General features: G+C 42.1%; 2 protein-coding genes across 3 annotated transcripts in view; one reads left to right on the top strand and one right to left on the bottom strand.

Annotated features, from left to right (window-relative positions):
* Positions 1 to 1,342, top strand: part of GPM6B (glycoprotein M6B) — a 40,526-nt gene extending 39,184 nt beyond the window's left edge. For both annotated transcript variants that reach the window (XM_004386337.2, XM_023740696.1), the window contains one exon: positions 704 to 1,342. In XM_004386337.2, coding sequence (XP_004386394.1) covers positions 704 to 853 — 150 coding nt within the window. In that variant the 3' untranslated portion in view covers positions 854 to 1,342. The remainder of the gene's footprint in view (positions 1 to 703) is intronic.
* Positions 1,343 to 6,002: 4,660 nt separating this feature from the next.
* The window catches only part of OFD1 (OFD1 centriole and centriolar satellite protein), a 36,184-nt gene continuing 29,595 nt past the window's right edge, over positions 6,003 to 12,591 (bottom strand). The window contains exons 19-23 of the mRNA XM_004386341.3: positions 11,452 to 11,571; positions 8,101 to 8,258; positions 7,046 to 7,198; positions 6,430 to 6,500; positions 6,003 to 6,141 (exon numbers count right to left, since the gene is read on the bottom strand). Of these exons, the coding sequence (XP_004386398.2) occupies positions 6,099 to 6,141; positions 6,430 to 6,500; positions 7,046 to 7,198; positions 8,101 to 8,258; positions 11,452 to 11,571 (545 nt within the window). The 3' untranslated portion in view covers positions 6,003 to 6,098. The remainder of the gene's footprint in view (positions 6,142 to 6,429; positions 6,501 to 7,045; positions 7,199 to 8,100; positions 8,259 to 11,451; positions 11,572 to 12,591) is intronic.

A 12,591-nucleotide genomic window follows, 5' to 3' on the forward strand; every position in this document is an offset into this window, starting at 1 on the left:
CTGTCAGGAACTGGAGACGTAGATTTATTTTGCAGGAAAATAAACGAGAAAGAAGCGTTTGCCACGTCAACTGTAAAGAATGATAATAAGGACTTTGACATTGTGTGAAATGCAATACTGGCAGTTATAAAATGAAAAATGTAGTTTCATTACTAAAAATGTGTTAACCCAAAGACTGCATGCTTTGCTTATAGTTCTTAATTTTGGTTTTTACATTCATTTAATTTTCCCATGTTAAATATGTAGTTTTTTTTTAATTATTATTATTTACCCAAAATAAACATTGTTCACACTTTTAGGCCTTTGGGGAAATTTATTTTCAACCACAGATAGAAAAGATCTTTGCAGCACACGTTTAAAAATAAAACCACGTGTTTCTGAACTCTAGTCTTTGAAATTACTCTCAAATGGTAAAAAGCACCCTCTCGTATTTCATTTTTGCTTTTTCCTAACAATAACTTCGGCCGTTTTTTTGTTTTTTTTTTTAAAGTTCATTATGTTTGTATACTAACTTCAGCCTCTTAATATTAAGCAAAGGAGTAGAGCATGCTTTCAGTATCTGACCCCTCTGATGGCAGAGTGACTATTAATACAGAATAACCTCCCCACACCCTTTTTAAAGCACAGACCGTCTAATCTGACTAGCAGCTTGCTTTGCCTTCTGACGTGCTCACTAGCCATCATGCTCACCCTTCTTTTCCAGATCCACTTCCTCATGATACTGTCTTCTAACTGGGCTTACTTAAAGGATGCAAGCAAAATGCAGGCTTACCAGGATATCAAAGCAAAGGAAGAACAGGAACTGCAAGATATCCAGTCTCGCTCAAAAGAACAACTCAATTCTTACACATAAGTGTTTGCCAGAGTGTTTCCGCCGAAGAATTGACAGCTCTGACAAATCACCAGACAGCTGCTCTGCAGTACAGATGTGTGTCCCACCAAACTCCTGTAGAAGTCCAAACACTTCCTGTCTGTCTCAAGCTGCTGGGATGTATTTCTAGGAAAGCCTTCCAGTGGGTAAATCTTTTCCTTTAGAACAGATATATTGGAGGTTTCACGTTAGCCATTTTAAAAGGGCAACACTTTGACAAAATGATTGGTTCATCCTTTTGAAATCTGTGGCATGTTCACACTTAGGGCTAGGGTAATTGTACCAAGACAGGCCATGGGATGAGTCATGCTCCTTGATAGGGACCTGTGACTGCAAACTCACATATGCCATCTGTCCTCAAGTCAGCGTATTGCTACAGGTAATAAGATGGCAGTTCCATTTCTGACAGCTGACATTTGTTAACATTTCGGCTAATCAAAGATAATGTGATGCTTACAATCGATCTTTTTTTTTTTTTTTTTTTTTATTGTACTTCAGGTGAAGGCTTACAAAACAAATAGTTTCTCATGAAACAGTAGTACACATGTTTTTTTTTAAATTAGCTGACTTTTCCCCCCCAAGTCCAGGACACATTAATTTCCTGAGCAGATCACAAGTCCATTTTTCAATAATGCAAAAATGAGCCACCATAATTCTGCTGTTCCTACTAAGCTGGGCTCTGACTCATTGACAAGCCTTCTGTGATCAATTTTATGAGAGGTTTTAACAAAATGGTAATGACCCAGTCATTGTCATTCTTCTTGGGAAATAAATGTCAGCTCTGCCTTAATGAGTATTTGCTTTAAATTTCTAAAAATTTATATTGCAACAGGAGACCCTAACTCCTTCACAGAATTTTGTTCCATCAATGTTTTTCTTAATTAAGAAGTGTTACCTTATTAAAATGATCACCATCCTACACCGTTCTTAAGTGGTCTGGATGATGATTTTACAATTTCATACCAACTAAACCTAATTACAAAGAGACCACAGACCTCCTACTTTTATAGACTTGAATACTTAAAGTAATTTAAATTAGGGTATTTATTTCATTTTTTCCTATCTAAATCTTAGTTTCCTGGAATAATAAGGTTTGATGTTCAGCAAGAAAACTGCTTGAGTTTAATTAAGCCATTTGCAACAGAAACTTGCCTTCCAAATCATTGTGTTCCAGAACATTAAGTGACTCTAGGTATCGGGTATTAGTGACGGTCAACTTTGTGTTGTTCTCTATGAAATGATACATATAACTGTCAGGTGCATCAGTGCTTTTCAAAGGGGCTGCATTATATAGTCAACTATGTATATTCCTGTTAAGAGTTAACTTGTGGTTTGGCTGTTTCCTGGATTTTAAAACACAATACGTGTGCAGAAATGTATTAAAATGAAAGGAAGCATACCTTTATCAAGAAGCTATTAAAGTTGAACATTCCTCCAGTATGATTATTTCATTTGGATTCTTTCTTTGGTTAATGCCTAAATGCCTGTTTGGGACCTTTCTGTCTGTTAATCGGGAGAAGCTCTCCTGTGTAGAACAGTTGTTCCCGAATAGCTTGAGTGTTTTGTTTTCCTGTTGCATGACAGACTTCAATATTTTTTTTTCCAGCAGTGGAGGTGCTGTTAGCATCCCGTGTTCTCCTAGACGAGACAGTGTCTAAAGCCTAATTTTCCTTTTCTAATTCTGGTAGCTATTACCAGGAATTTTTGAAAGTTTTGTTTAAGTAGTCTAATATTTTTTATGTAAAGAGCATTAAATTTTGCTATGTATAAATTTTTGTAACCTAACAGTGAATCAATATTTTCTATCAGTGCCAAGGGCTTCCTGTAGTTCTATTCAAGTGTTACAATAAATATTTGTAGATAATAGTCAATACTTGTGTATGCTTATTTTAAAGATCTATTTCGTTGTGGATGTACTGAGAGTCATAAATAAAATCATAGCTTCATTCACTTGCCTTTTTACCATACATAAATCCTATCTTTTGTTGTCCTCGGTATGGTGTCACTTTGAAATACTCCACACAATTGCGATTTCACATTTCCGTGGAAATCAAGTCTGTAAGAATTCTGCGTTGTTTCCCTGCTGACAAAAATCTCTTCTAGGTGAGAGCAATCTGAGAAAATATTGTAACCCACCAGGCTGTATTTTGCATAAAGCATACCATTAGCGCTTTCTAGTTCTGTGGGAAAAATAGAGAATTTTTCTGGCTAGCTGCTTCAACAAATCAAAGCCATATATACCTGTGGGATTAGCACAAGGCTTAACCTTTCCCACTGACTCGGGAAAAGCAGAAGGGATGGAGAGCTATTTTGTTAAGGGTTGCTATACCACTGGCTATTTTACAAACCCAAAGTATAAAAGTCTATCAGGCTGATTCAGGTATATACAAAATCTAGACCTAACAGTTACTCTATAAAGCAGGAGTGAATGAATTACTCAGGACTTGATTTTCTAATCTGTTTAAACTACTTATCTGTCAGCATGATTGTACACTGGGATTTTCCACACTTGACATTTCTTAGTAAGAAATCAGCCTTTGTTGCTATTTCTACACTGACGTTTCTAACCAAGGTGCTGATGCTTTCATACTAATACCTTCTTTTTATGTAGCATTTTGTACAATAATTCCTTAAGTCACCTAAATTTAAGTTTGTAAAATACTGGCTAGATAAGATCCCACGCAGTCTCTTAACTGATGGTAATCATGGCACAAAACACAGAAACTTCCAGAGGATGGAGTAGAGATTGTTCGATTTCTATAGTTAATGCCTTGTGAAATCTGACCTTTCAGATATGAAGTCAAATTATAGGGGAGGAACCTACTCATTTGAAAACCAGTGCATGAAAATACTTTAAGTCCATTCATTTAACAAGTGACCCAAAGATGCCACAGTAATAAATTTAAAAAAATACCTCCTAGTCCAAAGGACTAATGGACCACACCTACCACGGCCTCCACCAGACTGAGTCCAGTACAACTAGTGGTGCCCGGCTACCACCACTGACTGCTCTGATGGGGATCACAAATAGAGGGTCGCAGACAGAGCTGGAGAAAAAACGTAGAACAAAATTCTCACAAAAAAAGACCAGACTTACTGGCCTGACAAGAGACTGGAGAAACCCCGAGTACGGCCCCCGGATACCCTTTTAGCTCAGTAATGAAGTCACTCCCCAGGTTCACCCTTCAGCCAAAGATTAGACAGGCCCATAGGACAAAATGGGACTAATGGGGCACATCAGCCCAGGGGCAAGGATGAGTGAGAAGGAAGGAGGGGAGAGGAAAGCCAGAATGGGGAACCCAAGGTCAAGAAGGGGGCAGAGCATTGACATGTTGTGGGGTTGTTAACCAATGTCATAAAACAATATATGTACTGTTTCATGAGAAGTTCTATAAACCTTCATCTAAAGTACTTTAATGGTACGATTGTTACAGGTGTCGTTTCCTAAATGATGGCACCTTTCTCTAGCTAGTGCAGGGGTAATTTGGTCTCAAATATTTGTGAAAAATTATACATTTTACTGAAGGGACTTGTCTCAAAATGAAGTATTAGACTGAATTCAATTATCAACAGTTCTGAGGAACAAAAAGGGGGGCGGGATGGTACAGGGAGGACCTAGCAGTCTCTCTCAATGTGCATTCCCCATAAGCCACCATCCGAAATCCAAGAGAGAAAGGAGGACTGCCCTGATGTGGAGTATTAAGAGTGAGTATATGCTCAGAATTGTTTCAGCTGACTGGTGGGGAGGGGGGGAATGACGCTATCAAAACCCAAGATAGAAACGATATTTACATTGAGTTACCTAGACAAGGGCTTTGAAAGCACAAAGAGGGAGCGGGGAGCTGAAGTGAAGTGTTATTTGAGGTGTTGCTGAAACAATGCCAAATCCTTGGTAGCAATATGGTACCTAGATAACATTTCTTTAAAATACTCTCAAAGGTATGATGTCAATGTAAAATTTGAGTGTACCACAAGCCCAAGGAATGACAGACACTAAAAAAAAAACCCCAAATCCCCTTTGCAGTTTGTTACATAACTCAATGACCACACAAATATCACTGGCAAAAACAACTGAGGGACTTGTAAAGGGAAATGAGCTCCCAGATCTTACCATTAAGGCAGACTATGCAAGTCCTACGCAAATTCTTCCTGCGTTAGCAGCTCAGTGGCCATGGTTTTAGCACTGAGAGTCCCACACCTTGGGAACCTTTCAGTCCTGGGCAAACCAGGATGGCTGGTCACCCAGCAGCAGTTCTCTACGTACTTTTGAGGGCCGTACTGGCAGTGTCAAACCTTCTGCGTTGCTCCAACAAGCACGACATTGACCTAAGAGCTGCTGGTATACAAAGCCAGGAAAGGGGAACAACGAGTCCTCTCTTCCCTCTGCGTCGGTTCTGCTATGGGGCAGTTATCTCGGTCTGGCTGATGTGGAGTTTCTAAAGGTCATTCTAGAGTAGGACATCCAAGGAAGTTATGAATGACCCATTACAAGTCCCAGGATGTCTCACCTGGGTCTTCCAGAATAGGCTGTGGCAGACCGGCTCCCCGGATGCCTGGGTAACATCCTGGCTCTGTGACTTCAAGGCTGTGAGGCCTTGGTCAAGTCACCAACCTCTCTGAGCCTTGCAGTGCCTAATCTGTAAAGTGTGGAAAACAGTACCTATACCTCATGTGGCTGATGCATTAAATGAGTTACTACACACAGAGCTTAAAATTGTACCTGGCACAGAGTAAGTGCTCAATACATACTACTTTTGATTTTTATCACCATCTAAAGAGCTTGTGTTGATTCTCAAGAAAAAGACAGCAAAAGTAAAGACCCACAGGTGACATCATGCTATCTCTAGAGCTTAGAATGGACAAACCTGTCTTTCTGTTCAGAGACAAGAAAAGGAAAAGTGTGCTGGGGAAGAAGAATGTCTTATAGGTGGGAGCCCAACTCTAGAGAGGAAGAAACACAAGTAAAATTTCCAAAATGTAGGCCTAGAGTTTGACCAACAAGATGTGTTTTCAAATAAGTGTACCCTAAGACAAAAATGTAAAAAAAAACCCAGCCAAACAAACAAAATAAGGCAGTTCATTTTAGTAAGAAAGGCCTCAGAATGAGAAATTGTATGGCTGGACTGCACATACAATCTTTATTGATTATTTTGTCTTATCACAAAGCATAGGCCTAAACATGATGTAACTTCTCATTGGTATATGGAAGAAGCTGGGCAGCAAAACATCACCAAGAGTCATCTGGTTCTTCATGAGACAAACCTGTGAAACTAGAGGAGGGAAAGACAAAAGTATTCTTGTCAAATTTATTCAGGGCTCTTCATGATGTTCTCCCTCCTTCCCCAAGGGGTTTCTGGCCTAGTTTACAATCTGCATCAGGATCAATTTCACAAGTTAAAAAAATACAACCGATTTTGTTTTTAAGTCAGTAATTTTGAATGATTCAATAATTTCTTACAGGCAGCCTCAAATATTTATTTGAAAGCTTCCCTTGGCTAACAAAACCAGCAATATTATAAGGGTTTGCGTGAGGAACAGCGTGTCTGGGAAAACCATACCTTTCGTCTTTGTCACTAGATGGCAGCGTATCCAATGGTGAGCCTTCTCTGATAATTATCTTTTTTGAGCTCTGATCCATAGAAGAAAAGGAAAAATTTGAAATTAGATAAGCATTAATTTTATAAAATGCTTTATGATTTCTCTTGAAAGTATTTTTTGAAATACATATGTAATTTAAGAGTCTAAAAAAGAGGTGACTTTCTAACTCTAACAAGCACATTAGATTAAGTCATACAGTATGCATTCTAAACATCCATAGTACTTCTAACGTCTATAAAACATTGATCTCTCAGACAGTACTACTGCATTCTTTATTCACGGAGAGATCTTGCATTATTTTTTCCTTGTTCTTTAAACAATAAGAGACATCCCAACTTTTACAAATTTTCACAAATCAAAATCATTACATCTTTCACCTGGGTAAAAGCTACGAAATTCTGTCAAAAGAGTGTAATATATTTCAGATGGAAGGCTCCATCTGACCTTGGGATTTTCTATGATTTTAACTTTTCGTCTTACAACAGAGAAGGCAGATTGTTTTCCCAAGGGTTTAAAATAACCCACAAGAAGCCTCTGTGTCCCCACCCCAGCCTGCCCTTTCCACAGCACCCTCACCTTGTCTGCTGAGTTCTGATCTCTTCCCTCCTGAATGATTTTCATGTACTTCTCTAAAGGATTTTCACCACAAACAGATTTGTCTTTAATTTCTTGAGCACTCACTTCTAATTCTTTTTCCATTTCAATCTTCAATGATTCTTCAATCATCCTCTATAAAACAGATGGGTGCCAAAACAGGAAATAAACAAGGACATTCTAGGAACTTGAAGTGTTTAAAAGCACACAGTAATAAATCCTGATCCTCTTAAGTACAATCTGCATACCAGAGAACTACAGAGAAATTTTCAATCCAAGTCACTGCTACCATTCAAGGGAAACAAAGAAGCTATCTAACTGAAGGCAGGGATTCATTTCCCTAAAGTGCCCTGTGCTTTAGACCCAAATTAACCAGTAGTCGAAGGAACATTCACACGGAAGATCAGTGTAAGGAAGACTCAGCACGCGTGTTAAAGTGGCCAGAGTAATCTATCTGGATCCAGCATCAGGACACAGAAGGCAAGAAGAGAACACAGGGAAAGGCAGTGTGCACCACTGGAAGGAACCGTGCCCAGCAGTCACCTCCTCTGGGTTGTTCTTGTGCTAGCTCTAGTCCCCGCTAGCTGACTCTGACAAAGTCTCTTCCTTAAACTCCATTTATAACGCAAAGAACGATAGCAAAGCAGAGTCCCCCTTCCTTGCAGGCCTGTTTTAAGGATCAAGTGTAAAAATGCTTTCAAAAACTATACTATAAACTCATAAGGCATTTATAGGCGGGCTTTCTAAAAGTTATCTGCCACTCCAATAACTCAGGACACACTAGTGACTGAGATTAAGGTACTCAAGGTGTACCAAGTAGAAACTAGTATATAGAGGGTCGGCAAAAAAGAGGAAGACTCTTAATGAGATGGATTGACACAGTGGCTGCAACAATGGTTTCAAGCCTAACGACAACTGTGAGGATGGCGCAGGACCGGGCAGCGTTTCCTTCTGTTGTACACAGGGTCGCTATGGGTCGGAACCGACTTGATGGTGCCTGAGAACAACAGTAAAGAGAATCAAGCCATACAAATTACCCTTTCTTGATCCAGTTTTTCTAGTTCTCTCCGCTCCTTTTCTAAAGCTTCTTGCCGTTCACTCTGCCTTCTTTCTTCTGTCTGTCTTCGTTCTTTCGTGCGCTGTTCCCATATGTTTTCTTCTTCCTCGGGTTCTCCGATTTGTCTCTGATCTATATCTAATAGGATACAAAAGAAAGAATAAGTAGCTTTTAGCATCAGATTTCCCAAACAAATGAGGGACCAGTCTGCACGGGCCCATGCCAAGACTCAGGAATTCTTTCCTTGATTCTCAGCTGGCTTTGCTGACCTCCTTTGTACTGCTGTTCCATTTTTGTTGCCTCCAAGCCCCCAGACCCACTCCTAACACTGCACTTGCCTTTTCCTTTACTGAGATGAATACCATCATCCTTAGCAGGAACTACTTCAGCAGTCCTCCCAGCCACATCACAGGCTTTCAACCTCTTCAACCACTTCCTCTCTCCTTTCCAGGGCAAACCCTGGATTTCTGATTCCGATTCCTCCCCTAGCCTTAGGACCCTGACGGAACCAGCAGTCCCTATTTATTTACATATATAGTTTTATCAGCTCTTTCCCATTACTCCTATAAAGGTGCTCAAGTTCCTTGGCCCCCAAACAAACCCCGCCATCCTGCTCCATCCACTGCCCTGGCCATCCTGCCGTCCACTGCACACGTCCTTCCTGGGGCTTCAGCTATCACTCTGCACTGGTCATTGCCACATCTTTTTCTCCAGTCCCGATCTACCCTGAGCCTGCGACCCATGTGTCTAGTGGGTTCCCCACCATAAGCACAGAAACTTGCCCAGGCACTGGCTCCATACCTGGAGCTATTGTTACTGACCCTTTCATCACGCTCTTCCTACTCGTCGTCCGCACAGCCACCAAGGCGCACTCCTGCCTCCTCCCATTGTAACTAGGGTCCTTCTCACCGTGGACCTGGACTGCTGAGAGAACCCACTCAATGGCCCCTGACACTAAGCACTCCATCTCCATCAGCACTGGCATTATCTCCTGAAGGGAAGACGTGGGTTTGCTGTGTAACTTCTCAGCTCTGCTAGAGTCCAAACCAAGGCAGCCTAGGCTCTGACCATCTGCCTGTAACTTTTCTTTCCAGATTTCTTTCCTACATTGCCACCACCTTTGGCACGCGAAAGAATTGACCCCTCCCATCTTCCCTGTTCCCTCCCTGTGGCTTGTCCAGTCCTTGCTCTGGGCCTTTGTTCTCCCTGTCTCCCGAGCCTGGCGTGGTCCCCTCCTCCCCTTCTCCCTACAAAGCCCTACCTACCCTTCAAGACCCAACTGAAATGCCGCCTCCTCTGGGAAGTCCTCCTGATTCCTAAAGTGACAACCCCTCCAGCACCATACTCACCCAGCATTTTGAACTTGCCTTGTCAAAAACCACATACACTTGCTCCTCTCACTCCTATTCCTTGCAGACAAGGCCCACGTCTTAATTATCTGTCCATTCCCAGAGCTCTTCGCCCAGGTCCCTCCACCTCAAAGGGCTCAGTAAATCTCAATCCCAGATGCTTGTTCTGACAACTCGCCTCTGGCTCCAGTCTATGACCTAAACTTTTCCAGCTGAGCAAGGCTAATAAGCAGAACAACTCACAGGCTTGCTAGCAGGCTTGGAGCCTTTTGGCCGCGCCTCGTTCTAGAGACACCAGCAGGAACCGAGCTGGTTCTACTGACAGGAGAAAAGCAACGGTGTCCTCTCCCTCAGTCCTTGCCCTGAAATGAAAACAGCAGCCTTGCTCCCAGGCAGAGCCACGGGCTCCCAGCTGGTGGAAGAAGGGGACCTCCTAACCAGCACTGCCCACTTACGTGCGAGAGCAACTGCAAAATGGCTATGTTGTTTGGGTGCCAATTAAAAAAAAAAATAAAACAGAACAACCAGAACGGAAATAATGAGAAATGTTCATGCGTCGTGAAGAATGTAACCAACGTCACTGAACAATTTGTGTAGAAATTCGTGAATGAGAACCTAAACTGCTGTGTAAACCTTCACCAAAAACACATTATTTAAAAATAATAAAAAAAAAGAACAAAGGGCAACTTCTCTGGGCTGGGGTATATTTTGTAGCAACAGGTGGCATACAGAAATCTCTTTGGATATAAGAGCCAAGACAAGAAGCATTTCCACTGGGCACTTTACAGATTCCAAGTTTCAGCCTTTTTCATTTCCTTTGCACCCATGATGGAAAAGGTGAGATGATGAATATAAAATAATTTCTCAATTATCAAACACTAACCATGCAGCTTAATAATTATCATAAAGGTCGTTAGTATAATCTCCATTACATTTCAGAGGCAGAACACCTACCAACTCAGATGGTTTCCCTTATGCTATTTTTATTCCCTCACCTCGCTCATGTCTCTGCCAGATGGCTGCCTATCTGACAGGCGCTTCCCTTGGTCACTGCCCCTATTTGGCTGAATAAAGGAAATCACCTGAAGTTCTAGGAAGTAAGGGGCTTGGCTGGGTTCATGGCTATATGCCAGCGTATCTCTAGTTTCTTTCAGTAATTCCTCATCTTCCTGAATACTATGATTTCAACCAAGAGGCTTTGGCCCTGCTTTGGGGATGATGTTTCTCCAGTGTTTGGAAGTGACTCCAAGGTGGCTTTCCTGGAGGGATTTCCTTTCAAGTGTAAGGCTGAGGCACTCTGGTCCATGGAGCAAAGGGCCTGGCTGGATAAAAGCTCTCATTTCTGCCTTCATCTTCCCTCTCCTCCCCTCTCCCCCACCAGTGAGGGAAGTGGGTAAGCTGGTGGGGATAAGACGAAGGAGAAAGTGGGCCAGACAACTGACGATCAGTTTTCCTCTGGCAATAAGTTCACTTGGCATTGTCAGCTTTTTCAGTGACTGAAAGTTGTTTTTTTTTTTTTTTCCTGCTCTAATTTAAGACATGAAGGAAGGGTACAGATAGAAAAAGAAATAGGAAAATGTTAAAATCACCTTAAGGATACGTAACAGGAGTTAACCCTAAGACGAACCCATTATTTCCATCTTTCCACCGTGATTTCCCAAGATGCTAAGGTTCCCGTGGAATGGATCTTACCTAGTGTTAAGGAAAAGTGTGAAACTGCTGTGTTCAAATGGACGGTTTAAAATATTTTAAAAAACATCTGACCTTCGAGGACTAAATGAGAAGCTTTACCTGCACACAGTGTGTTTTTCTCAGCACTGTCTTCACGTGTTCAAATTGAGAGTTACCTAAGAAAAGCAATTAACAATGGTAACACCCTAACCCCAAGGCTTTCAATAATCTATGCTTACAAAAAGTCTTTCAATGTACCGGCAGTCATTTACAGAGCACATCTACTAATGTTCAAACAAATGCCAGCTTACTTGTGTACTGAAGCGAGACAGGCCTGGCGGGCACGGCGGCTGAGACGGTGTCCACGTGAGGCATATCGCCCGCGGGGAGTAGCCCATCCACTTCAAATGACCTTGGCATGTCCCCTGCATCTACACAGGGGCAAACAATTGTCCCATGAGTCCTTAATAACAACAACCAGAGAAGGGGGTGCCACAGAGGGTGGAGTAACTAACTGTCCAGCACTTACACTTCTGCCAAAGCAACTGGGCGAGCCCTTTCCTCACAGAAGTCTAAAAAGTTTTCAACACACACATTTGTCAGTGCATTTACTTCTTCAAAACATTTTCAGACTTGAAAGAATTCAACTCTTTTACAATACAGTCATGCATCACTTAATGTCCACGATACGTTCTGTGAAATAGGACGTTATGTGATTTGGACATTGTGTGAACACCATATTATATACAGGCAATCTTCAGGTTACGAATGACTGACTTACATACAACCCACAGTTACGAACAAGCCCCCATAAAGCCTATCATATTAAAACCTTATGGGAGCCTGCTTCTGGTGGTCCTCGTTTCCGCTGCTGCTGCTGCTGCAGCTGGAGCTGCTGGCAGAGGCCAGAGAAATGGGTGGTAGCTGACAGGGCAGCAGCAGGAGCAGAGTCAGGAAGCAAAGGAGGAGGGAGCGGGGAGCGGACCACACCCAGCCCAGCCCTGCCCACTGTTGCGCCTGCCTGAGGAGCAGGAGCAGCCTGGGCCCTGCAGCCCCTGCCCACCTACCCTCTGGACAAAGCCCGAGGGCCCGCGCCCAGCCCAGCTTGTCCACCAGCAGCAACCACATGCCCAGCCAGAGCCACGCCATCCCCACCCGCACTGTGTCCATCAGTGATGCCGCACAGCTCCCTCATGACTAAGGAAAGCTGCTTTCCTTTAAAAAAAAAAAAAAAAAAAGTATACGCAGTCGGACATTGCCCAAAGCGACATTATACGATCCATGACTGCATTAGATTTGTTACCCAACAGGAAATCAAGCCAATGGCAAAGAAAAATTAACTTGCATTGCTGATAACATTTGAATTCTATTTCAATAGAAATAATTTATCAAAGTTGTCCTTTAACCGACAAGTTAAAAATAATTTGTAAAATTTACTAAGCCCTCTCATT

Source organism: Trichechus manatus, unplaced genomic scaffold (assembly GCF_000243295.1).
Source record: "Trichechus manatus latirostris isolate Lorelei unplaced genomic scaffold, TriManLat1.0 scaffold00162, whole genome shotgun sequence".
Lineage (NCBI taxonomy): Eukaryota > Metazoa > Chordata > Mammalia > Sirenia > Trichechidae > Trichechus > Trichechus manatus.